Source organism: Bemisia tabaci, chromosome 7 (assembly GCF_918797505.1).
Source record: "Bemisia tabaci chromosome 7, PGI_BMITA_v3".
Taxonomy (NCBI): domain Eukaryota; kingdom Metazoa; phylum Arthropoda; class Insecta; order Hemiptera; family Aleyrodidae; genus Bemisia; species Bemisia tabaci.
This window is the reverse complement of record NC_092799.1, coordinates 12,434,119-12,461,084: the sequence shown is the minus strand read 5'-3', so window position 1 is coordinate 12,461,084 and position 26,966 is coordinate 12,434,119. Positions and strand designations below refer to the sequence as shown.

The following is a 26,966-nucleotide window of genomic DNA, read 5'->3' as shown; positions in this document are numbered from 1 at the left end:
GAGTACAGGCGAGGGAATATTTACTCGCTTCCTCCTTTACATATTGTGAGGATCGAAGAAAAGTAAGATTATGGGAGATCAACAAACACAGGAAACTCAAAAATGAAAGTAACGAACCCTGATGTAAAAAATTAAATGTCTTTATTTCTCAACAAAAAATCCACTACGTAAAAAGGAGCATTTACTGGAAAAATTCATAAAAATGAACTAAAGCGGATACAAGATAGCATGTGAACATGATTGAGATTCCTAGGTACGTAAGGTAAGGACACGTAAATATTTCAGGTCTCTGATTTAAATCTTTCTCTCATAGCTCGAGCTCTTAGAATTCAGAAAGCAAACATTTCAAAAGAGAGAGGCTTTTTGTATAGTTGGACTACATTTGGTCTATGGAAACTTAACTATTTCTAGCTTAATTTAGAAACAAAGTATGTGCATGCCTCAGATTTTCTGTGCACATAAGGGCTTTGGATGAGCCTGAAATAGTAATTTCTGACTGCACAATGTAGTTAAGTTTAGGAGCTTCAAAGTGCCGTAACTTTTTTTCAGAAAAGCATGCACTCTGATTATTTCGTTTTTTCATTTATTGATTTTGATGGAAACAATATTCTCTTTTCATTTGAAATTAGAAGGTAAAATATCAACGGCTTAGACAAGTAAATATTCATTATGCAAGTTAATGTAGGACAAATGAGAAAAGAGTTTTGAGAAAACTTAAATTTACTTTCACTTTGGTACTTATTCGCCAATTTATTATAATTTTTTTTTAGTTCGTAGAGTTAATTTAGAAAATAAGTATGATATCACAGCCAGCATAAACTCACACAACCGATTTCGACCTGCTCTCTGATTTTATATTAATAATTCACCAAGTATAAACAATTAAAGAGAACGATCGAAAGTTAAAAATTAACCTCGACAGTAAAAGGATATCACGGACTCACGTATGATGAACTCAAGAAAAATGCTCGCAATTTCAAGAACAACGCCTTTGAAGTTGAAAGTTCCATGGAAGCTCATGACAAGAATGAACTTGAAACGTTGCTTCAGAGACAAAAATATGAATTCTAGATTTCAATTTTTTGTAGCATCTTGCCCTTAGACAAGTCTTACCCAAACTTTCTAATTTCTCAGTTGTTTCCAGGACTTTCGTCAAAGAAACCCCTAAATACGAGATTTAGAAATGACACAAATAATTAGACGGGTCACATTCCAGTTTGGACACTTGGAGATAGAAATTGATCAAAGATCGGGAATCGGTGCAAATCACTTCACACCGAGAGCAATCAAATAATAATTATACATCTTAACATCCAGCTTTTTTGTAGTCTTCATCCTTTTTCATCATCATGTGCACCTCCTGTCTAAGACGCAGAACGCTGCGTGAATTCAAAGATGGATGAGGTTTTCACAACTCTCAATAAATATAAGTTATCCGATAATCGGTGTTCAATGCGAAACGAGTCATCACGTGTTTTTACTCATCCCTTTCCACTCAATCAGTGTTCGAAACTCACAGGCGCCTAAAAAATCCAGGCGCCAAATGCGCCTAAAAAGTGAAGGCTCTGCGCCAACGTGGCCCTTAAAAACTGCCCCCTAAAAATCCGAATTTTCATATTAGGTGATTTTTTGAAATTTTCAGCACTATAAGTGAAAGCTTTTTCAATTCTTCACGATTTCATCCTTAGTGCTTTTGTCTTTCCCAAGTTACAGCTTCTTACTAGTTCTGTTACTAAAACATCTTGCGAATCGCGCCGTAATATATAGGCGAAACGTCAATTTGGCCCCTAAAAAATCTAAAATGGCGCCTAAAAATCCGGCTTAATGCGCCACATGGCTCCTAAAACTCAAAGGTGAGTTTCGAACACTGCCCTCAATGGTTACAGCCTGTGTAAAGGAATCGAAACATTAGCGATGTAGCGTCCAGTCAGACGGGAGGTCTGAGCGTTCTAATTTCATACTGACCAAAACGACGTTACTCTGATATCAGAGTACTTGAGGTGTAAGGTCGACGTCCAAATTATCGGTTTTAACGTCGGAGGGTATTTTCTTCTCAGGTAGTCTCTCGTAAGTCTCGTTTGCTTTTACTAGGATTACTCGACGGATCATTTTTAAGGGAAACCTACTTAAAGAAGTCCTCGATCTCTTTGAAAGTCTTGCCGTGTGTTTCCGGAATGTACAAGTAGACGTAGACGGAAGCCAAGGCCGCGACAAGGCCGAAAAATACGAAGACGCTAGCCAGACCGACCCAATCGACAGCGTACGGGTAGATCTTGACGGCTACGAACATGAGAATATAGGCATAAGCGGTCATGAATCCACCGCCCTTGGCGCGGTAGCTCAAGGGGATGAGCTCGCCGATCTGCGCCCAGGGGATGACGAGCATGCCGTAGGATTGAAGGAGGAGGAAGAGGAGGACGAAGAAGAGGGGGAGGAGGTCGCGCACAGGGCCGAAGACCCCGGACATGACGGCGGCGAAGGCGAAAGCCGAGAAGGCGGAGCTCAGCGCCGAGGAGATTAGGATGGGCCGGCTATTGACGTGCTTGGTGAGGAGGACGGCCAGGCCGGACATGCCCACCCGGATGACGCCGACGCAGATGAAGCAGAGGGTGTCCAGGTCGCCGAGACGGAACTCGTGCTTCTGGACCAGGGGGAGGGTCACGTTGGTAGGGGCCGAGGTGGGTGCGGGGTTGGAGGTAGTCGTGGCGGACTGGACGACCGTCTGGAACATCTGGAGGGCGTAGACGACGACGAGGTACCCGCCGCCGAGCTGCTGGAAGGTGAAGACCATGGCCAGCCGCAGCATCGGACGCCGCACTTCCCGCGACAGGAGCCGCGCTTTGCGGAACGTGCTGCTTGAGCGGGCGCTCCGCCGAGCCTCCAGTGCTTCCCATTCTTCATTGAAGTCCTGCAATATTTTCAAAGATGCAATCTAAATATATATACTTGGACGTATTTCTATCAAAGAAGACTATGTGCAGATGGGAAAGATGGGGTGTGCTCATTAGTGCTTGGGCCATAATCCAGTCAATAGAAGATAAAATAGGGGTTTACCTTGCAAAATTTAGGTGAAATCAGGTTATGAATGATTCCTATGCAATTTTTCACGCTGAATCTTAATTTTTGGTTTCCCAACAAATTTTCCTTGTGGTAACTTCGGAAAATCGGAAAAACCGCGAAAAATCACGTTTTTCCGCGGTTTTACCAGGATATCTCTTTTTCAGTGCGATATATCGACAAAATAGTTCCAAAATTAAAGCTGATAAAATTTCCTATAAGAATGATTTCAACTTTTTTCTCGTAGGTTCATCAGGGAAACTTCTGGGGCCGTGGAAAGCTCTAAAAACTTGGCAAAATCGCGATTTTTCACGAAGAATAAGAATGAAGGGGAATGATAAAGCGCCTGTGACGTAGCCGCCGCTCTAGAAAGCCATTCGTCGTGTTTAACTCATGAGCACTGTGCGTAACGCACTTGACACATGTCCACGGCTCATGAGTCTTGCATTCAGTCGGCACACAGCTCCGTTCGTTGAATTAGAAAAGCGGGATTTTACATTCTGTCGAACGGAACTATGTGCACCCTCCCTGAGCCGTGGGCATGTGTCAAGAGCGCTGTGCACAGGGCTCATGAGTTAAAGACGACGTATGGCTACTGGAGCGGCGGCGGTGGGTAAAACTAGAGTCCCTTTATACTGAGAGTCAAGACAATGTGAATCCATTTCTGATTGGTTCCCGTATTTTAGGCCTCCACAGTGTCACAAACGGGAATAAAGATTACATTTTCACCAAGTGCAAAGATTATAATCTGGAGTGGACCAGGGAATTACGGGTTCGGCAAGGAACAAACGGAATGAGAGAAGGAACGGAGAAAGGAGTTTGAGAATGAGCCGATCAAAGATTACAAAAAACGTTCAATTTGTGTAATCTTTATTCCCGTTTGTGACTCCATGAGGGGGTGTTGTCTTTACTCTCAATATAAAGGGACTCTAGGTAAAAGTAGGGCAATTACCTGTTTGTTCTTGTTGAGTTTGACGAGAGCCCGTTTGGCTTGTTCGGGGGAGAAGCGGACGAGCCAGTGGGGGCTCTCGGGCACGAGGAGGATGAGGGTGATGTTGACGAGGGAGACGCCGAAGCTGAAGAGGGCGAAGGAGCGCCACGGCATCATGATGCCCACCGTCGTCGCCACGAGGACCCCGCTCGCCAGGAACACGCTCACCGTCGCCAGGTACACCGGCCGCCAGTGCTTGTTCGTCACCTCCGAGACGTACACGATCACGGACGTCGCCAAACCTACCCCAACACGAAATCAACTCAATGGAGAATTTGCACCCAATTTTTTTATTGCTTCATCTGAAAGTGCCTAATGAGCTGAGTTCGCAATATTTTTCATAATTTTTTTCTGACATGGGAAATTGGAGAAAAATTGATTTAAAAGTGAGAAAATGCGCCGCCTTGTGACGTCATCTGGCGGCATTTCCCATTTAAACACATGTATTTTAGCAGAATCGGTTATTTTGTCATATCTCCTCTAATAATCGCTCAATTTATGAATCAAGGGTATCTTCGTGTTCAGTTCACTCAGAGGATTCCACTTAAACAGGAAATTCATCAAATTTCAGACCCTTGCAAATTCTCCATTAGTCCCTTCTTCATGCCACATCAGAGACAAGAGACCCTCCACTCGTATCTTGGCTATTAAGGAAGCTTTTACTTTCGGGACATCAACATTAAACTGTTGACGTACCTACATGGTTGATGTTTAACAACGTGTTGGTAGGTGATGACTGTTGCCCCCTTGTAATTGTCAATAAGGAAGTGTTGAATCCCCGAAAAAAAGCTTCCCCTGTCGCCAAGAGGCCAGTGGAGGGTCTCTTGTCTCTGTGCCACATACACGGGAAAAACTGTCAAGGCTTTGCTGTATCCCCTAATATTGCACCGCGAGGGCCGGATTAAGGGGGTGGTCACATGGGCCGCGGCCCATGGCGGCAAATCTAGAGGGCGGCAAATTTTGCAATTTTTTTAAATGTAGGTATAAAAAAACATCGGATTCAGAAAAAAAATTACAAACTAAAAAAGGCTACAAAGGCGAGAGTGTAGTAATTTTTAATTTTGTCGTCTTTCAGTGAAACAAGAGACAGCACCTTTAATTAGTCGAGTTAAGAGAGAAACCAAACACGCAATTTGGCCTGGAACGGCGCCGCGCAAAGAGCAATGATGACGAAGACTTGAGATGAAAAGGAGAAGCCATCGACGCGGCGATCGGCATGTAACTCATATCAGCGCCTACAAGACTGCACGAATACTTCACGCATTGCATCAAACACAGTTCGGTCATTGCGGTCAGCGTGAAACGGATAGCGCCTACAAGACTGCGTGAATACTTCACGCATTGCGCCAAACACGGTGCGGTCTGCGCGGCGCGGCGGAAGTTAAAATCATTAAACCACATTCACGTTTGCTCTTTCATAATTTTTTCGTTCATTTCTCATGAATGGAAGGCCTTGTCCACACAGAGATATGTTTACAAAACTTAACTTTTACTAGTAGTGTTGACAGGGCATCCCTAAAAAATGTGTTCAACACGAGTAAACGCGTCTCATGCACCCCTCCCCGCTTGCACGTTCACTTGATGGTTTTTGATGTTTCAATACGAATGAGAAGGAGGCGGCAAAATACAGGCGGCCCATGGGCGGCTAGTAGGTAAATCCGGCCCTGCGCCTCTGGCGTTTATCAAAAAGGAACCAAGCTGCATCAGCTATTCCCTTTAACTGGATAGTTTAATTTTTCACATTAAAACGTTTGTGGAGATTCCTCTGAAAACTTTGAAGAGTTCGCTTCGCGGTGAGCAGTAAAGTCACCGAAGTTTGCACAAAAATCCGCACAACTGTTTTCATGTAAAAAATTAAACTGCCCAACTAAATTTGCTAATAGCCAATGTGGTTTGGTTCCTTTCTGCTACACGTAAAATTCGCCTTCTTTTTGCCTTTCTGAGTAAAAATGGCAAAAATCCTGAACCATTCCTGGTACTCTGCCGTGCTAAGGAAGAACGCCTTATGAACATTCGAGAGTTGCCAGATTTTCTTCGATAAAATGTTCATTTTTGAGAAAAGTTATGAATATTTTTCAGGAACAATAGGTGAAATTCCGAACTAAATACTCTGAAAAAATTGGAAGGAAAATATGCATAAGTTTACCAGTAGATTCGTGTTTTATCCAAGGAAATTTGGCAACGCCTGAAGGTTCATACGGCGTTTTACCCTAGTACGGCAGTATTACCAAAAATTCGCTTATCTATGTAAGAAAAGGTTCTCTAACTTTTACTCGCTTATGGCAGCATATACTGATATTTCTGACAGCCAAATGTCTGATGAAGTATACCAGAATCCCTACATTTTTCGGGAAGGAATAAATAAAATCCTTGATATTATTATGAGCGGTCAAGAGGACGAACACTTGTGATGAATTTTAACTCAAAAAACGACTAATTTTTCTGGTGAGCTAAAAGTTATAAAACTCGCGGTATCGAAACCGGAATCGAAACAACGGAGCAGTCGATGGATGCAGCGTTCGAATTAACGCCTGACTCGGATACGACATACGACTAATACTTCTCTGAGGACGTGCGTGTTGTAAGTCGATGAAATTGAAGGCGCTCAAGCTTTTCTTACACAACATACGTAGTAACTCGCTTACTGGAGCCCAGTTCATCTCCCGCGGTCGCTGCTGATATCAACGGGAAAACTCCAATGCATATCTCGGTTGTAGTGTTTCATAACCACCGCTCTCCCGTGCAAACGCAAAAACGCCGTATGAGCCTTCAGGTGTTGCCATATTTCCTTTAATAACCAACGAATTTACCGGGAAAATTCTGAATAGTTGTCTTCCAATTTTTCAGACAATCTTGTTCCCAATATAATCTAAAATATCGGAAAATTTCAAGGACAAATACGCATAACTTTTTTCAAAAATACATGTTTTATTCGGGGAAATTTGGCAACTCTCGAATGTTCATACGGCGTTTTTCCTTATGCCGCAATCACACGCTGAATGTGGCTTGAATGTGGAAGTCATCGGCCCGATGCCTGAATTTTACGCGTGACGCGCAAAATTCAGCAACGATTCTCAGCAACCATCGGACTAATGTTGGATTTGACCAAACTATTCGAGTAGATTTGATACACATCTAGATGAAAATAACTCGAATTTGCGAAATTTCAGCCGTCGGCGATGACTATTACTTCCATATTCAGCTGCTAAATTCAGCGTGTGATTGCGGCATTAGCCCGGCAGCGCTTCTATCTTATTTTTTAAAAGGAGACTGAGCATAAATCATTCCTTGAAATGTTTACAGAGTATTCTTCACATAGAGGTGAAAACCGCAAGATTTTTCAAGAAATGACATTTGGGAGTTTCCGATGTGGAAAATTTTACATGACAGGAAATTTGCAACGCCGCAAACCAAGATGTACATTTCAACAGTTTCACCATCGATATACTTTGTCAAAATTAAGGGTATTGAGGCTATTACTATTGCGGTGAATTTGCCGCGACCGGTCATGAGAATTTTTTCGGTGTAAAGGGCTATGTTTCGAGTTTTAAGAGTACGTCATAACGGTTTGAAAAGCGTGCTTTCGGTCATATTTACTAACTCCTTAAGGTGATTCGATGGAGGCCATTTTTTGTGTCAGAGCGACGTGCCATATATTGCATCGATATGTTCCATAATTTCAGCTACTTGTCATTTTTTTCGAATTTTGAGATCGCACTTCTGTTGTCATGAGACTTAAGAACTCATGTACCAAATTTGACAAATAAATTCAACATAAGAAAGGCGTGGTTTTTTTTAGAGAGAAAATATCGCATTTGAGTGCAGTTTCGATATCAGTATCGAATGCGATGTTTTCTCTCTAAAAAAACCACGCCTTTATTACGTTGAATTTCTTTGTTAAAATTGGTAAGTGAGTGCTTTAGTCTCGTGACAACAGAATTGCGATCTCGAAATTGGAGAAAAATGACGAGTAGCTGAAAAAATGGAACCAATTGATGCGATATATCGCATGCCGTTCTGACACAAAATATGGCGTCCATCGAATCACCTTAAAGAGATATTTCAACCATTCTTTCTTCTAGGCTACCGAGGCTACCCCATACCCATCCACTTTTTCGTAATCCATAACAGCTTAAACATTAGAAACATTAAAACGCCAGTTCGGTGTTTAGTTTCTCACCTAGAGCAATCCCACTGATAAATCTGATGATATACAGCAAGTTCAAATCGAAATCCTCCGGCAAGGAAATGATCATTGCCCACGTGATGGAGGTCAGAATCGCCGTGAAAATACACGTTCGCTTCCGACCAAATTTGTCCAGCATCGGCCCAACAAATAGAGAGCCGATTGGCATTCCGATCGATAGTAGACTGGCTGTAAACAAATAGAGCATTTGGTAATTAGGTGGTTGAGTCAAAGGAGATCCTCTCTCGTATCCCGGAGAAAATTTTTCACTTGTCTCGTTAACTCTTGTGGAAGAAGTAAGCTTATTTTCGAATTTGTATAGCAAGTTTTAGTGTAGGTATAATGCCGTGCTAAGGAAGAACGCCGTATGAACATTCGAGATTTGCGAAATTTCCTTGGATGAAATGTTTATTTTTGAAGAAAATTATGAATGTTTTTCCTTGAAATTTTCAGACACTTTAGATCAAAATACAAGCAAAATTGTCTGAAAAATTGGCGAGAAAATATTCAAAATTTTTCCTGAAAATTAGTAATTTGCGAGAGGACATTTGGCAACGCCTGAAAGCTCATACGGCATTTTTCCTTTGCACGGCAGTATATTTGGACTGCATTTTACAATTTGACATTACCTGGCTCACTTTACAAACGATGTATGTACCATTTGTTTCCTTGTGTGCATGAGTGGTTTTATGGATGGGCTGGAAATTATAGTTCTTAATTGCAAAATGCAGTCCATTTACATTGTGTAGCTAAAAGTTATACTTCTCAGCGTAAAGCTAGATTTTTATGACGTTGTGTGGGGAAGAGTTGACGCACGTATGTTCGTCGATTTACGGGAAGGATAAAAATAGCAGAGATGCGATTAAAAGTGAGAAATCTGATTGTGAGAATTTAGCACGGTTACTCGTATGTTCTTGCCAACTCAAACAATCAGTTGCGTCATATCTAACATAAAACCGTAGAGCATGGCTTAAAATACAGATAGCGCTCATAGCTCTCATAGCGCTCGCGACTTGAATTTTCATTTTATTCGTCTTTTTATTTATTTTTATTTTTTCAGAGCTAAGAGAGAGAATCTGCTTTACGAGACAATTTACTTATTCTTTTTTGTGATCGATTTACGCACACACGTACTCCTTCCGTCATTCATTGGCGAAAAATTTTCAGCACATAGTTCGGGAGCGATTTGCCAAAATAATCAAGCTGCAAAAACAGTCTCAATTCGATTTTATTTTCGTCACTACCATGCCTTGACAGATGACCTCGCAATCTTCCACTCTGAACCGTTGCACTGTGTTGCCATTTTGAGGTCAATTGTCGCTTTTTCCTGTACCTTTCATGTAACCGCACGGGAGAGGGCCATTTTTACCCATAATAAAAAGTCTTCCTAACCTTAGCAATTGTAAAACTTCATATGTATTTTTCTTATTTTTGTATTGAAAATTGCCACTTTTAGAACCCTGAAACCATTATACTAGTTTTATTATTTATGATTTTTTTTTTAAACATATTCAACTGAAAATGAAATTTAAATTTAAAAAATGAAAAATGAAAATTTGAAAAATTATTCGGGGTTTCCTCTTTTTCAAATCTTCCTCATGAGTTCCAGTGTTTTTTTCATTAGTGTCCAAAGTACGCAATGCCTCTCACATTTAATACAAGTATCTCTCTTTAAATTAAATTGTTATGTTAGAAAATCCCCGAATAAAATATTTCATTCATATTTATTCAGAGGGGAAACCATGCGCATTAATGATGCTCAAAATTAATTTTGACTGAAGAAGCTGGGGCCATCGGTAGAAGGTCTTATATTTTCGGTGAAAAGTTTGGACACATATCTGAAACTATCGCAGATTCAAAGATTGTGGATGAGAAATCGGGATGAGAGAGAGGCTTTTGAAATCTGCTTAATGTTTAGCCAGCGAGCATAACATCAATTCACTCACCTATCCACGCGTTTTGATATTTTGTGATGTTTAGCTGAGGGTAAAGAATGGTCGATAAGGTGACGCATATTCCCGGATGAACGAGGAGACTCAGAACTCCGAGACTAACAAACGACTGAAACAAACATAAAAAAATAATAATAAATTATATCATAAGGGTACTTATTTGATTTATTATAATGTCTAGATTCAAGGGAACTCGAAAAATCTTTCTCAGATACCGAAATCTTTTGCGATTTCAAGGATCGGTAACATTCCAACACATGTAAACAATCAATGCATTTTTCGGAAAATTGAAAATGTCTCGATAAAAACCAGTAACAGTTTACTTTATTGGTCAAATGAGCAGCGCTGGAATTAATTTAAGGCGTAGGAGAAACAAATAAAGCGTTTTCAGTCAGGGTTCGTCATACGACGAACACAGAATGAATTTCATTACAGCGCCTGAATGAAATTATTCGAGTATGTCCGTGTTGCATATGCACGAATTTGAAGGCGTCTTGGCTTTCCAGGCACTTACCGCTTCACCAGCGGCAACTATATTTCGAGGATCCAAAATGACAAAACGTCTTCAATCCTCGTTTCACTGAAAAAAAAAAAAATCTTACATTTTTTGCCAATAAATATTCTTTCTTGAATCAAGAATGCTGCTTAATTTCAGTTACTTTTTTGCTTAATACGATCGTCGTTTGTCTTTTTCAAAGAAAAATTCAGCTTGAATCAAGTTGATATAATTCTTCGCGAAGCGGAAAATCAAGAATGGACCACTAGACAAGGTACGAATTTAAGCATGATACATGTTTCTCAGTTAAAATTTCAAGTAGAGCACGATTCGCACAACGAAGATTACTTAAACCAACTCCTAACGAAGATATTAACGTTTTTATTTCACATTGGTTACGAGGAATTTGAACTGTCCGCTCACAAGAAACTCAAAGCTATACGTGAATCAAACGCGCACTGCAACGGTTTTAGCAAGCTTCTCAGTTGAGCAATGTTCACGTCGAGCCATGCGTTGTTCAAACTATAAGCAATTTGCTATAGCTGAACCAAATCGTCAAGATTGTGGTTGCCAGATTTTTATATCGTAAAGACTGTCATGATAATATTTAGCGCGCGATGTGAATCACGTAGAGCATTGAGTTTTCATGAGCAGGTGGTTTGAATTCACGCATCAAGAATCATTAAATATCTTCGTAAGGAGTTAATTTCGGTAATTTTCGTTGTGTGCATCGTGTTTTACGTGAAACTTTGGTTAAGAAACATATATCAGAATGCTGAAATTCGTACCTTGTCAAGTGGTCCATTGAAGACGCTCTGTCCTATTGGATCCTCTCAGTGCATTCCACCGCTGCGCCGCGGGTGGAGGGTGAGTGCCGAAGCGTCAAAACGCCTTCAATGCCGTGCGTATACAACACGGACATCCGGAGAGCTCGAATAGTTGCATCCAGTCGTTATGATGAGATTCGATTAGTGTTCGCCGCATGTGATATTAATTGAGGGTGGTTTGCTAGTTTCTATAACGCTGCGACGCTTCAGCGATTGCGCCGATGAGAATATTACCAAGAAACTATCACTAAATTTTATCGAAATATTGTCAATTTCCGAAAAATGCTTTGATGGTTCAGATCTTCACAACGTTGCCCTTCTAAAATGTGGAATGTGGCCACCTAATAACCGACCTCTAACTGGACCGCGCTAAACAGAAAGGAACCAAGCCACATCAGCTATTGCCAAATTTAACAGGAAAATTTTATTTTTTACGAGAGAACGTTCGTGCGGATTTCTTTGAAAATTTTAGGGAATTTGCTTTGTATTATGGAGAAAATTTACTGAAATTTGCATGAAATTCCTCACAACCGTTTTATTGTAAAAAATTAAATTGCCCGATTAAATTTGTCAATAGCTGCTGATTTGGCTTGGTTCTTTTCTGTTTAACGTGGTTCAATTGTGGGACCTAAAAACGAAGAATTCGGCAGAGTCGCTTCACCCTAAAGTTATCAATTGTGCAGCCAGTAGTAAAGGGGGAAGGCCGTTGGAAAATATATAAAACTATACAATTTACGCTAGCGCAAGTCCCAAATAAATCCTGAATCCAACCTCAGCAACCCCTTCTTTTCATAATGGGACACCACTGCGACGTCTCTTTTAATCTGATGCTGATTGAAAGACGTCTAATTCCTTCTTTCTTGGTATATTTGGATCCTCGTTAATCGGCCGCTTGAACTTTCAGAATTTTAGTGCAAGTTCGAATAAAACTGAGGTGAAAATCAACTTTACGAAATTATGACCGTCAGGCCAGGACCAACGACTCCTATTCCCAGTATGTATGAACGTGGCAACTCATATTACTAGTCTTCTTCATTTGAAAAGCTGTCAGTTTCAATCCCTACACATGCAAATGACTCTGCGAGTAGCAGTCTACGAGGGGATCGCTGATCTAACACCCGGTCTACCCACCTGTCTCAATCATGATAGGTAACCTTCTCTTCAACTCCACAACCTACGCGCGTACATCAGCTTTGTCACTCTATGGAAAAACGACTTTCGCACAATAGAACGTTGCCAAATCTGCCATGCTAAGAAAGAACGCCGTATGAACTTTCAGGCATTGCCAAATTTCCTTTGATAAAATACGAATTTCCTGGAAACATATAAATATTTTGCGTCCAATTTTTCAGATAATTTTGTTTGCAATTTCGCCTAAAGTTCCTGAAAATTCCAAGGAAAAATATCCATAAGTTGCCTCTAAAATAAACATTTTATCGAAGTAAATTTGGCAACTCTCGAATGTTCATACGGCGTTTTTCCTTAGTACGGCAGAAATCACCTTCTACACAAAATAATTTCCTGAAAAACTTGGAATAACTTTTCCCAAAAATGTTCAGAGAGTTTTTCCATCAGTTGGACGTATTTCTGTCAAACGGAACTAAGCGCCATAGGGGGTGGAAGGTAAAAGGGGGCTTGGATTGGCGGGGGAACCGGGCGTCGGGCTCATTCCGTCCTATACTTGTATTGCTTTTCCATGGCGCTTAGTTCCTTTTGACAGAACGCGCATCCGGCATTCTAAATTCCTCAAAAGGAACTGAAATTGGCGCTTGGTTCCGTTTGACAGAAATACGTCCAGTTTATTCTACTGTGCCTAAAAATTTCCAGGAAAGAATATTTTTGACCATTCTGGAAACTCGAGAATTTACCGGAGAGAATTTGACAACTTCATAACGCTCTCGTGACGATTTTCCTCGACGCGACAGAGCTGTAGGCATGCGAAACACCTTTTTGGTAGGACTCCAACTTTAGCACAAAGCTCGGCAGGTCAGTCTTGATTCGGGCACTTCCCAAGCGATACGGCTCGTAAAAATCGAGGCAGAGACACCTCCATTCAATAAATTTTGCTTTTAACGAGTCGCGCAGGCTAGGCGAACTCAGTTGCCGCTTCCTCTAAAAATAAATATATTTTATCGCATCGAAATCCGTGCATTTATTATGTACTTTTGGCAACACTGGGAGTTGCGGGTCTCGTGCAACTTGCCAAATCCAAACGCGTGGGTGTAGTTGAGCTCATTTGTTCGCGAATGCGTTGCGACTGTTGCGAGAGTATAATCGGATATTGGTAATTTTGTCGTTCCCCTGACGCATGGGCGTATCTCGATTTTTGCATGAGCCCCAAAGAGCATGTATGTATATGTAAAACAGGGTCATGTGGATACTGGTATACGTTCTTACGTTAGAGGGACGACAATTTGTGATTGTCCATTTGGAAAGAAACCTCGAGTCCGGCTCGGTCGTAAAATACTCAGTAGTGCGATTTATGTAGTTTCCAGTAAAAAAATCGGATTTTCATATTTCAATCGAAGGCTCTGTCCAGTGTCCTACGAGTTCATTACAAGCGGTTTAATTTATTGCCGATTGAGGGAGTGAAATCGCATCAAAATTTGTCAGTTTCGTACTCTGATCGTGGCGAATCATCACTTTGAATTTTGTTTTCTCAAAATTACGGGTTTTCCGACGCAAACTTCAGACAATAATGACTCCAGTTTAGTTTCATATTATCGGGCATCTTCGTTTCAAATTGTTTGTAGAATATGCTCTGGCGTCATTTACTCAATTTTGAGTTTGAAATCGTTACTTACTTTATAATAATGGTAAACTTGTGTGGCAATGGTTATTTCGGTGATTCTTTTTTTCTTCATTCACTCAAAGGTATATATGTTCGATGACTTTGAGACCTGTCGTACAAATATCATAAATCTGTTTTTTTTGGATGGATTAAGTTTTCACTCTTAAAAATTATTTGAATTAGTATCCGCTTAAATAATTCCATAAGAATTTTTTAAACGAACAACACAAATTTCTACTTTTGTTGAATCTGTTTTGGAAGCTTTCTGTCCTCTTCGGGTAAAGGTTTTTTGATGAAAGGGAAATTCTTTTTCATTAATATTCCAAATAATGAAGAATGGCTTCTCCGTAGCAAAATTGCTGCCAGTGGGGTTCATTGTCTCCCATTGTTCGTCAAGTTTTGCATATCATTTGATTTTGCATTGTGATGAATCGTTTGGGTATCCATGCATTGAAATATCAGTAGTTGAAAGAGAGAAGATAAGCTCAAATCGGATTATGTAATGGACGTATTTCTATCGAACGGAACTATGTGCATTATGACGTGAGCCCTGTTATGCACATATTCTTATGGGTCTCAGGGATCATGTCTTAATGCACTAATAGTTTCGTTTGATAGAAATACGTCCTAATAAGCAAAAGATCAGTAACATCGAGAGTGCTCCTCGGTGGGACTATTTGAACGTATTTATGCTAAAAGGAACAGTGTCTCACACAATCCTTATGCACATAGTTCCTTTTAGCATAAACACGTCCATTTCATTTTATTTATGGTAAAATATTTTAAGGGAGTGAAAAAAATCAGATTCTGGAGCTCACAAAAAGAAAAACTGTACGAAAGTCGGAAAATTCTTTTCAGATAGGCAACTCTGTAACTACGCGAAACTCCATTCATTGTGAGAAGTATGCTAATCGACGACACACCTTACACGGCTCTTTGCAATACGAATGTCAAATTTTTTTGCGAACAATCATCCCGGTGATTATTATGAGAGAAGGATGATTAATGGTTATTTTCATTGTTCGATTGATATGTCATCATACTCATTGCGATCATGCAAAAGATAAACCGAGCCTTAAAATTATTAGGCTAAGTTGATAATGTAGGGGGCAAGTTTCAAAATGAAAGATAGAATAAGAAAAGAGGATAACCACCTCGCGCAGGAATGAATGGATGGAGAAACGGAAAATTGTATGACTTGTTGTCAAGTTTGGCTCTTGATATACTTCTTCACAAGTTTCAATTTTTAATGGAAGCGTCCGTACTGCCGTGCTAAGAACCTTCAGGCGTTGCCAAATTTCCTTTGATATACCACGAATTTTCTGGTAAATTTATGAATATTTTCCTCTCAATTTTTCAGATAATTTAGTTTGAAATTTTACCTAAAACTTCTGAAAATTTAAAGGAAAAATATGGATAACTTTCCTAAAAAATACACATTTTATCGAGGGAAATTTGCTTGTCGAATGTTCATACGGGGTTTTTCCCTAGCACGGCAGCGTAGTTTAAGTAGACAAAATTTCAGCAGAATCGATACACCTTAGTCGGAAAGGGGGATTTTCACGTTTTGACAGGAATTCTCTCTAATGTCTCAAAGAACAAGATGGGGGTGGTTTACCAATTACCTTACTTCTTTTTGTGCTGAGGAGGGTTTAAAATTGCAGAATAATCAGGCAATAATGTAACCTGAACATGGTAAATAAGGATTTTGAGTGATTTTTTCTCGAAATAACGTTTTATGATCTGCAAACTTCAATCCACCAAAACTGATTAAAATGCTGCCGATTCCCATGGAACAGTGCGGTCCTTTACCAATGGATACATTAGTAACATACCCGATGCAAAACGACGGGAAAGACCGTACACTATTATCGTGGTGAACGCTCAAAAAGATTTCTAACTCCAATTTAGTTTTTATGCAATACTAAAATATTTTTGACACAATGTACTGAAGCGTTTAACTATTGTTGGCTGCATCTTAATCTTTGGAGTCGCTCACTTCCCCATGAGTCTCTTATATGTTGAAACCAGACTATGTTAGCATATTAAACTGGAAACGGCTTTGACATGAAACTAGAGACTTGTTTCCCGTACCTGATAAAGTCCATCGCGGAACCTATGGTCGGTATCTGAAGATTCCGAGTCTGGAAACTCACTGAAACAAAAAACGGACGAAAATAAACCGGCGTTCTCAGTATGGGATTGTTAATGACCGCATTTTGCAATTTGGAACTACTATTTCTGGTTCGACGTGAATGATCGATTATCGATATTTCCTCAGTTGAAGCTATGGTAAAGAATCGATCATTCAGGTGTTCGTTGCGAACATCCTGTACATCGATCTTGTTCCATACGTTTAAATGGCAGATGAATCGATACATCGCAAAGCACGCCACGCCACTGTGATGGATCCTTTTATGGATGAGCTAGACAGAGTAGGTCCTTCTCGTAAAATGTAGTCCAAATGAGGGGCTTAGAGGACAAGGCGCATAAGTGCGGGTTCTGAAAGAAATGAGTTATTGATGATTTCGAGTAAAACTAGCCTTAATGCATATTCTGTGAAACATCCGCTCTTTAAGTCCAATTTTTAAGTATCAAAAAGTCAGTTTGAACTTTCTCTCCGCCATAAGGATCCGTGTAATTTCGAAACTTCAAATGGTATTTTTCGAAATAGCAAAAACCGCACTTATGTGCCTTTTCCTCCAAGCTCCTGAAATCGGCTTCAGTTCAAAGAAACTCAAAACTGTGTTACTAATCGACACTAGAGCCTAAGAGTATCTTACACTCTTTCTTGGACGTAACAAAGTTCAAAAATGGACGTATTTGCCTATGCTAAATTAATCCATGTTAAAATTAATTAAATGAAAAAGCACTGAGCACACAATTATTGCAGTTTAACTGCATGCACGATGCACGCACAGTAGTCAATTACAGCTCTCAGAGTAGGATAATTTTTCCGCAGCTACAAGCACGCTTGGAAGATAAGATTAATTATGATAATGTGTGATTGTATGTTCAAATTTTCTCTGATGAGTTGAGAAATGAATATTTTAAGTGATGACAGAATAAAAATGAGGGAGTAATTGAGTGAATATGTGTGATTTTTTAATAAAGACTAACGTTGAGGTCACCGTTGCGTTTTCACCGTGTTGAAACGACGCACAGTGCGGAATCCTTATGGACAATGCGGACAAAAATCGGTAAGAGACACTTAACTTCAAATAATGAATATATAGTAGCACCAACATAGAAAAACCCTTTGGCACTATATCAAAGTAAAACACTCGAGGAATAAGGAAATGTCATATATCTCAGGATATTTTGCGTATTTTGCAAGAAAAGTTCATTTGACGTTGGCAACCCCGAATCAGCCCTATGTTAACGTTGTAAAAACAACGTGAAACACCCAAACTTTGACTTCAAATATCTCTGATAGTCGCAAAAAGTAGCAAGATTTTTTTGATGGAATTGAAGTTGGATATCTGAGGATTAAGAAAATTTGAGCATTTCGCGTTTCAAGTGAGAAATCTTCATTTGAAGTTGAGGTCTTTTCCCCGTGTATTTCTTACAGACCAGTGATTCTCGACCCATTTCCTGCCCACTTTCTACCCAAATTTGAAGTAGTTTTGAGCGAAAAATTTGAAAATTAACCATCACTGTGAGTCAGAAATATATATAATGACAAACATAGAAACAATTTTCAGATTTAGAGACGTCAATTTTGTATTTTGTCCACGGAGGGCCGCACTGTGCGACGTGCCAAAAGGTCATAGAGCTTTTGATCCCGATGAAAACAAACTGAGAAAGTTCTGTCTGATGAAACGCAAGATGAAATTCGTTGTGGTAGCCTTCCGTTTTCACACATTTTTATCAAGTAACGGGGATTTCAATCGAAGTCGCGAGATAATGGCTTTAATTGCTATCTACCTATGATAGTTATTCGTATATTTGAGTGATAAAAGTACATTTCTGCCAAAGCTGTAAGCATGACATGGCGAATTTTGTCAGTTGAAAGTTAGAGATTTAGTTGGGGTTGGAATAAAGAGCCTCGCCAAAAAGTGGTGTTTTTTCGCCCCTTTTTTTATACCTGAGTTGGTCAACCGTACAGTGCTCAAATGAAAGCCTATGGTAAGGCAAACTTCCATGCAAAGTTTCAACTTGAAGTGACCCCTGGTTTAGGCTGTACAGCGTTGCCAATTTTCCAGTTTCATGTGCTAAAATCAAGGATATTGGACTATTAGTCCGGTGCATAAGTAGACTAATACACCCAAGCTGGTCAACGAGACAGGGCTCAAACGAAAGCTTATGGTAAGGCAAACTTCTGGGAAAAGTTTCAACTTGAAGTGAAACCTCGTTTAGGCTGTACAGCGTCGCCAATTTTCCATTTTTATGCGCTAAACTCACGAAATACTGAATCGTCATGGTTCAACAGACTATTATACCCGAGTTGGTCAACGAGACAAGGCTCAAACGAAAGCTTATGGTAAGGCAAACTTCCGGGAAAAGTTTCAACTTGAAGTGAAACCTCGTTTAGGCTGTACAGCGTCGCCAATTTTCCATTTTTATGCGCTAAACTCACGAAATACTGAATCGTCATGGTTCAAGCAGACTATTATACCCGAGTTGGTCAACGAGACAAGGCTCAAACGAAAGCTTATGGTAAGGCAAACTTCCGGGAAAAGTTTCAACTTGAAGTGAAACCTCGTTTAGGCTGTACAGCGTCGCCAATTTTCCATTTTTATGCGCTAAACTCACGAAATACTGAATCGTCATGGTTCAACAGACTATTATACCCGAGTTGGTCAACGAGACAAGGCTCAAACGAAAGCTTATGGTAAGGCAAACTTCCGGGAAAAGTTTCAACTTGAAGTGAAACCTCGTTTAGGCTGTACAGCGTCGCCAATTTTCCATTTTTATGCGCTAAACTCACGAAATACTGAATCGTCATGGTTCAAGCGACTATTATACCCGAGTTGGTCAACGAGACAAGGCTCAAACGAAAGCTTATGGTAAGGCAAACTTCCGGGAAAAGTTTCAACTTGAAGTGAAACCTCGTTTAGGCTGTACAGCGTTGCCAATTTTCCATTTTTATGTGCCAAAATGAAGAAATTCGGGACTAATAGTCCAATGCATCATAATTAAACAAACTAGTTCATCGGTCTACGAGCTGAATACTACCCTGAGATCGAATAGAAGCGCAACTAAGGGCCATCGTAAACTTTTCGAAGCAGTGTTGCCAATTTATTATTAATTTTTTTAACATAAAATTAGGGTTTTTCCGAGATTTTTGGGGGAAAACGTACCTTCATGGGCTATAACTTTAATGAGTTTGGGCTAAAAATTACGACTCGATTGTAAATGAACGCTACAGACGGAGAAAATTGAATTCCGAACGCAATGATTCAGTATTTCGTGAGTTTAGCGCATAAAAATGGAAAATTGGCGACGCTGTACAGCCTAAACGAGGTTTCACTTCAAGTTGAAACTTTTCCCGGAAGTTTGCCTTACCATAAGCTTTCGTTTGAGCCTTGTCTCGTTGACCAACTCGGGTATACATAGTCTGTTGAACCATGATGATTCAGTATTTCGTGAGTTTAGCGCATAAAAATGGAAAATTGGCGACGCTGTACAGCCTAAACGAGGTTTCACTTCAAGTTGAAACTTTTCCCGGAAGTTTGCCTTACCATAAGCTTTCGTTTGAGCCTTGTCTCGTTGACCAACTCGGGTATAATAGTCTGTTGAACCATGACGATTCAGTATTTCGTGAGTTTAGCGCATAAAAATGGAAAATTGGCAACGCTGTACAGCCTAAACGAGGTTTCACTTCAAGTTGAAACTTTTCCAGAAGTTTGCCTTACCATAAGCTTTCGTTTGAGCCCTGTCTCGTTGACCAACTTGGGTGTACTAGTCTACTTATGCACCGGACTAATAGTCCAATATCCTTGATTTTAGCACATGAAACTGGAAAATTGGCAACGCTGTACAGCCTAAACCAGGGGTCACTTCAAGTTGAAACTTTGCATGGAAGTTTGCCTTACCATAGGCTTTCATTTGAGCACTGTCCGGTTGACCAACTCGGGTATAAAAAAAAAGGGGCGAAACTTGGCGAGGCTCTTTCTAAGGCAGAAACCTTTGGTTAAACATTTCTTGCCCATCCGAAAACTCGAGAGGAAAAGAATAAGGAGCGAAAGATAAAATAGAAAAAAGGTCAGTAGACGTCTAGTAGAATGAATATTTTAGTACGGTGTACTTTGTAAACTCAATGCTAGTTTTAAACGGTTCATCGCTAAAAATAAACCTTTTTCGTTATAGATATCGACTACGTGCACTGAATGGGATATTTTTGGGGTGAGTATGCGTGTGTGTCTCCGTGATTATTCAATGACCTTTTTTCACGCTAAATCGAAGGGATTGTACGTACGTCAGTCTGCCTTTCACCCCCTACCGTCTACCCCTTGAATATTGCGCCGGGGTGGAGGATTTTCTCTCTCTCTCCTTCATTCACTGTTTTGATTATCGACATTAGTATCATAGCTTTTCGACTTCAGTTTTTCGTACTATTATTACTGGCAGACGCGGAGATACTTTTATAGAGATTAGATTGACTTCCTCCGCCGTTAATGAAGTGAAAAATGAGTATCTACAAAAAAGGGTTTACTTCATTGCCGAAACCTCATTTTACATGCGTGTAATCCATACACCAATTTGTGGTGTATGCTCAATTGCTCATGCCATTTATAGCTACCCCCTCCCCCATGCGATTATGTACATCTTCACCAAAATGTACCAATATCTTGAAAAAAATTTAACATGAGACAAGTCTGTCTTAAGAAAAAACTGTACTCATGCACCTTGTGTTCCTAATCCTTCAATTGCAGTTACTCTTAAAAATGTTATGGTATATAATTTTGCCTCGATATTTCTCTGCATGGCAAACAGACTCTTTGAAGGTCAAAATGAAATATTGATGATACTTACTGCTTCACAATTTGCACATTGTTGTCAAAATTCTTGAGTTTCAAGGCGGTATACTCGTCCGAGCGCTTGTTCTCCATGCTGAGTATTGATCGATTCTTTGAACTTCCAGGTTTTAATTTCGCAGATTTTTCAAAACCTCCCGAATTCTTCTTGAAATTTTCCTTAATTCTTCCTCAAAAATACAGAGTCAGCAAGGTATGGTACCCTACTTGCAGCAAATTTATACAACACCGGAATTCAGGTTACTCCACCGCACAATCCTCACATTAGTTTGATGACGAATGATCAATGGACGGTTCTGATTATAGATAACGGTAAAATAAATATTCACATCAGATTTTTAAAAATAGGATTAAACATCAAGAGTTGCTAAGATCCGAAGATTCTTGGACTTTGCTCGAGTTTTCAACTAAAATTATCAGATCCAAATCGATCAAAAAATATCACAGCCAGCAAATATTTAGAAATATTATAATTTGAAAAGACGTATTCGGTAATTTTAAGTTGAAAGGTTCTTTCATGAAATCAGCTTTTGAACTGTTTCCGGTAGCTAGATCAGTGTAGAAGAATCACGAGGGAAAAACTTCCTTTCACAATCAATGCGTAAGATAACACCATTCACAATGTTGCGTTTTCCACAAACTTATTTTATCAGAGCCCTGTAAAAAAACAAAAAAAAAACCAGCCATTCAGTTCAGTTCTCTCAATGTTTGGAAGGAAGGAAGGCACGTTGCGGAGTGAAAGACACGGACGTTTATGTAGAGACGTTACAATACTGCCGTGCTAAGGATAAACACCGTATGAACATTCGAAAGTTGCCAAATTACCTTCGATAAAATGTTTATTTTGGAGGAAAGCTAGGAATATTTTTCCTTGAAATTTTCAGGAAATTCGGATGAAATTGCGAACAAAATTATCTGAAAAATTGGAAGAAAATGGTTACAAATTTTAAAAATTTGTGATTTACGAAAAAAAATTTGGCAACGCCTGAAGGTTCATACGGCGTTTTCCCCTAGCACGGCAGAATATGAAACGCCAATACATATTTAAGTATCCAGCAATATCACATTACCGTGCATCAATTGGACTGCATTTTGCAGTTCGGAACTATAAAGTCTTGCTCTCCTAGAAAGACATTTATGTGCATAGGGAAACGAATGGCACATACGTTGTTTTTAAACCGGGCTAGAATCTATAGTTCCAAATTGCAAAATGTAGTCCAATTAGGATTGAGCAAAATTTTCGCCCCACGAAATAGTTTGCTCTCCGAGTACATCAGAACACGTGGAGAAACACTCTTATAGGTCGAAAGCATCAATTTTGGTTTATATCATCGCCCTCCCGACATAAGAACGTAACTACACTTCGCGATGGACCATGCCATACATATGACTCAATGCTTTCTCGGGCTCATCTCCAAGTGTAGTTATGTCCTTTTGTCAGCCAAAGCGACGATACGCCATGGAGGATGCTCTAGTGATATGAACGAAGGTTTCGGTCGTGTAAACGCCTGGATTCAGCTAACCGAAACCACCCTTCTGTGAAGAATACGATTCTCGGTCTGGCGAACAATATAACTTTGATTCTCTCGACCGATATTCAGTCTCTGAGACCGGAAAATCCTGTTACTTGATCCAAAAACTTTGGTGTATATCTACTCCCTGATTTTCCGACCTCACAGTGATTCTACCGGCATCACCTGGAGTTCAGCTTGACATTACTCTCTTGTTTTACTGATGTCACACTACATTAATTTTTTAGAGGTTATTTTGGCTTTGGACGCTGGATAATAGAAAAATGGAGTATAAATATATACGAAGTGATATGTCAATAGTGAAGCGAGCAAGCTCTTTCCCTTAGTTTTGCATTGCGGAATTTCTGTTACATATTATTTGAATAAGATGTAACCAACTAAAATCGCTTGAGTCTCCGCATGATTTTGCTCCACCCATCTACGTCCACTTGCGTACATTGGGGAAAATTCATTAAAAGACTGTTTAAGATTACTTGACTCACAGGTGGTGAGGGCTAGTGTCAACATATAGAAATACGTTATGATACTTTTTTTAAAATATATTTCTGATAATGGTCCCAGTGGTCTGGATCAATTTCTAATGATGCAATTCAAAGAGAAAGGAGCATAAACAAAAATTGCTTAAATCAATAAAAAGTTGTAAAAAAGTATAGCGTTAAGCGATGCATAACGCCGCCGTGGCCCTTTCCCTACGTAACGAAGGCTCAAACCCGGACCATGGTGTCTCGTATTTCATGAACGGCCCTTAAGACTGATCATGACAGTACAACTATCCCTATGCCCAGGCTAACCCAAATATGAGTTTTTGTGGACTAAGGTCCCTTTTCCATGAATCGTATTCGATAGTGGTTCAATGTATCGTTTGGTCCAAAACAACAGAACATATAACCTTTAACAAAAATTTTGTACTTTAAATTAGAAGAGCTGAAAAAGAGAAAATAAGAATTTCACTTTTAATTGCGATGCAGTGCTCATAAAAACAAAAAATCAATCACAAAAACCCGTCCCCACAGAGAACTCAATTGACTTTTGAAGCTACATGTTTAGGTATACGTCAAACCAAGCGATATCTATACAATTTCATCTATCACCCGGATTAGCCGGAGCTATTCAGATCCCGGCCACCACCATGTAGGGCTCACAATCAGTTTTTTTATCGTCAGTTTTTTTAAATATGTAGTTTCCGACTGAAAATGACTCAGTTTTGAGTCGAAACGTCTCGGGTTTCATTAATTGTGTATTTTTAGCCTTGTTTCCCGTTTTTTCATCCTTGTTTTTCCACTGTACAATTTCAGTGATAGAACGCCTGTTTGATGCATCAAATACGATCCATTGGACGATCACACACACAATCACACCTTCATTTATTTTTCTCCGTTTTAATTTCCAAAAATACTTTAAAATGTCGGAACACTAATTCCAAAGACAGAGCTTCCCAGCTTCACGACTGACATTCGAAATCTCGGGGGTTCACGCGAACCAACCGGACGACTGGACGCACCGACACGACTGATTCCGGAACTTGGATGTTGAGGAGACGGCGCGAAGTGGGCACACTTATCCGCGAGGCAGCCGGACTTATCCGCGAAGCAGCGGGAATCATCCGCGAAGCAGCCGGACTTATCCGCAAAGCAGGAACCTGCTGGACGACGGAACGCGCCGACACGACTGATTCCGGATCTTGGACGTCGAGGAGACGGCGCGGAGTGGGCACACTTATCCGCGAATCAGCCGAACTTATCCGAGAAGCAGCTGGACTTATCCGAGAAGCAGCTGGACTTATCCGCGAAGCAGCCGGACTTATCCGCGAAACTGGAAACTGCTGGACGACGGAACGCACCGACACGACTGATTCCGGAACTTGGACATGAGGAGACGGCGCGAAGTGGGCAGACTTATCCGCGAAGTAGCCGGACTTATCCGCGAGGCAACCGGACTTATCCGCGAAGCAGGAACCTGCTGGACGACGGAAAGCACCGACACGACTGATTCCGGAACTTGGACACGAGGAGACGGCGCGAAGTGGGCAGACTTATCCGCGAAGCAGCCGGACTTATCCGCGAAGCAGTCGGACTTATCCGCGAGCTGGGGACCGAAATTCGTGGACGGAGGTGGATGTCGCGGCACATGCCGGTGGCGGAGATCCCGGCGTGTCGGCGTCCCGTTCGCGAATGTCCGCTCGCATTTGGCGAACGAGTAATGTCGCGTCGTCCGCTCCGACGCGGGCCGGGCCGGGTATTTCGAGTCGGCGGCGCGGCGTGGCCGGCTGACACTGAACTTGCCGCGCCGCTTCCCCGCGAAGGTTACGCTCGACGCCTCGACGTCCACGTTGACGTTCACGTCATGACGACGCGATGGTCGCGTGCGCGCTCCGATACCCACTGCTCCGGCTCGCGTCCGATCGATTAGCTCGTCCGATCGGACGCGTGCTTTCGGTCCACCTGTGGCCGTCAGTTCCGACATCTATAATTATTGCGGTTTTTTTTTCGTCTCCCTCCTTCGAGCCAAAGCTGTAGCTGGAATTCTGCCGTGCTAAGCTGCCGTGCCAAGGAAAAACGCCGTATGAACCCTCAGGCGTTGCCAAATATCCTTTGATAAAACACGACTTTCCCGGTAAACTTATGAATATTTTTCTTCCAATTTTTCAGATAATGTTGCTCGCAATTTCACCCAAAGTTCCTGAGAATTTCAGAGAAAAATATTCATAAATTTCCTCAAAAGTAGACATTTTAGTGAAGGAAATTTGGCAACTCTCGAATGTTCATACGGCGTTATTCCTTAGCACGGCAGTAAGGAAGAACACCGTATGAGCTTTCAGACGTTGCCGTATTTTCTTCAATACAATTTCAATTTAACAAGAAAATTTTGAATATTTTTCTTTCAATATTTCGGACAATTTTTCCTCCAATTTAATCTAAAATATCTGAAAATTCCAAGGAAAAATATGCATGACTTTCCTTAAAAATACATGTTTTATCCGGGGAAATTTAGCAACTCTAGGATGTTCATATGGCGTTCTTCCTTAGCACGGCAGATTTGGGCCGGATTTTGGATTATTTTCTTTCAAAATTTCAGACAATTTTTCCCCAATTCAATCTAAAATATCTGAAAATTTCAAAGAAAACTGTGCATGACTTTCCTTGAAAAAACATGTTTTATCCGGGGAAATTTGGCAACTCTCGAATGTTCATATGATGTTCTTCCTTAGCGCGGCAGATTCGGACCCCGTCTAGCAGAAAGGAACCAAGCCACCTCAGCTGTTGCCCAATTCAATCGGGCAGTTTAATTTTTCACTGGGGGACGTTTGTGCGGATTCCTTTGAAAATTTCAAGGGATTTTATTCGTGCTATCCAGAGAATTCACTGAAATTTGCAAAAAAAAATCCGCCCAACCGTTTTCATGTGCAAAATTGAATTGCCCAATCAAATTTGGCAATAGCTGATGTGGCTTGGTTTCTTTCTGCTGAACGCGGTTCAATTAAGAGTAGGTGCCTCCATAGGGAGAGAATGAATATAGTAGGTCTCATGGAGATTCTTAAGCCGGTATCAGCAGCTGAATTTGGGAGCTAAAAATGGGCCGAGTCATAGGTCGGTATACAACAACAGTTGAACTTCATTCTGCAATTAAGAATTACAACATCTGGCTTATCCGTAAAAACACTTATGTGTATAGGAAAATCAATAGTGCATGGGTTGTTTCTGAACTGAGCCCCTACGGTTGCTAATTGGAACTTGTAGTCTGGTTGTATTTACCGTGAAATAATCATCTCCCCATTTACCGATCATCTCCCCAAAGCGCATTGCGCCCAGAGTGTTATGCATTTTGCGTTGCTCTTATGATTTATGTGTGTATTAACGGTAAATCATGTGACTAGATAATCCTCCTGGAGAATCCCCGTTTGAAGTTGTTGTCCAAGAAAGGGAGCGTGATCTAAAGTAAATAAAAATAAAAATACCCAGGAATCCACGTATCCTGTTAAAATATCGTGGTGGTCAAATTTTGTCTCTAAAAAGAATCAGATGTCAAATTGAAAAACGAAAAAATTGGAATGTCAACAAAGCTGAGAATAGAGAATACGTAATCGAGTTTCTTTTTTTAACTTGTCTCCCGAATACGACATCTCATAGATCGTATTCGATACATCAAACGGGTGA

The 26,966-nt window shown here is 40.5% G+C and overlaps 1 protein-coding gene across 1 annotated transcript in view; it reads right to left on the bottom strand.

The window, feature by feature from the left end:
• The window catches only part of LOC109035359 (uncharacterized), a 38,836-nt gene extending 13,614 nt beyond the window's left edge, over positions 1–25,222 (bottom strand). Inside the window, exons 1-8 of the mRNA XM_072302529.1 lie at positions 24,209–25,222; positions 21,279–21,937; positions 16,395–16,455; positions 10,181–10,295; positions 8,229–8,423; positions 4,010–4,290; positions 2,127–2,908; positions 1,312–1,379 (exon numbers count right to left, since the gene is read on the bottom strand). Coding sequence (XP_072158630.1) covers positions 1,312–1,379; positions 2,127–2,908; positions 4,010–4,290; positions 8,229–8,423; positions 10,181–10,295; positions 16,395–16,455; positions 21,279–21,355 — 1,579 coding nt within the window. The 5' untranslated portion in view covers positions 21,356–21,937; positions 24,209–25,222. The remainder of the gene's footprint in view (positions 1–1,311; positions 1,380–2,126; positions 2,909–4,009; positions 4,291–8,228; positions 8,424–10,180; positions 10,296–16,394; positions 16,456–21,278; positions 21,938–24,208) is intronic.
• Positions 25,223–26,966: the final 1,744 nt, after the last annotated feature.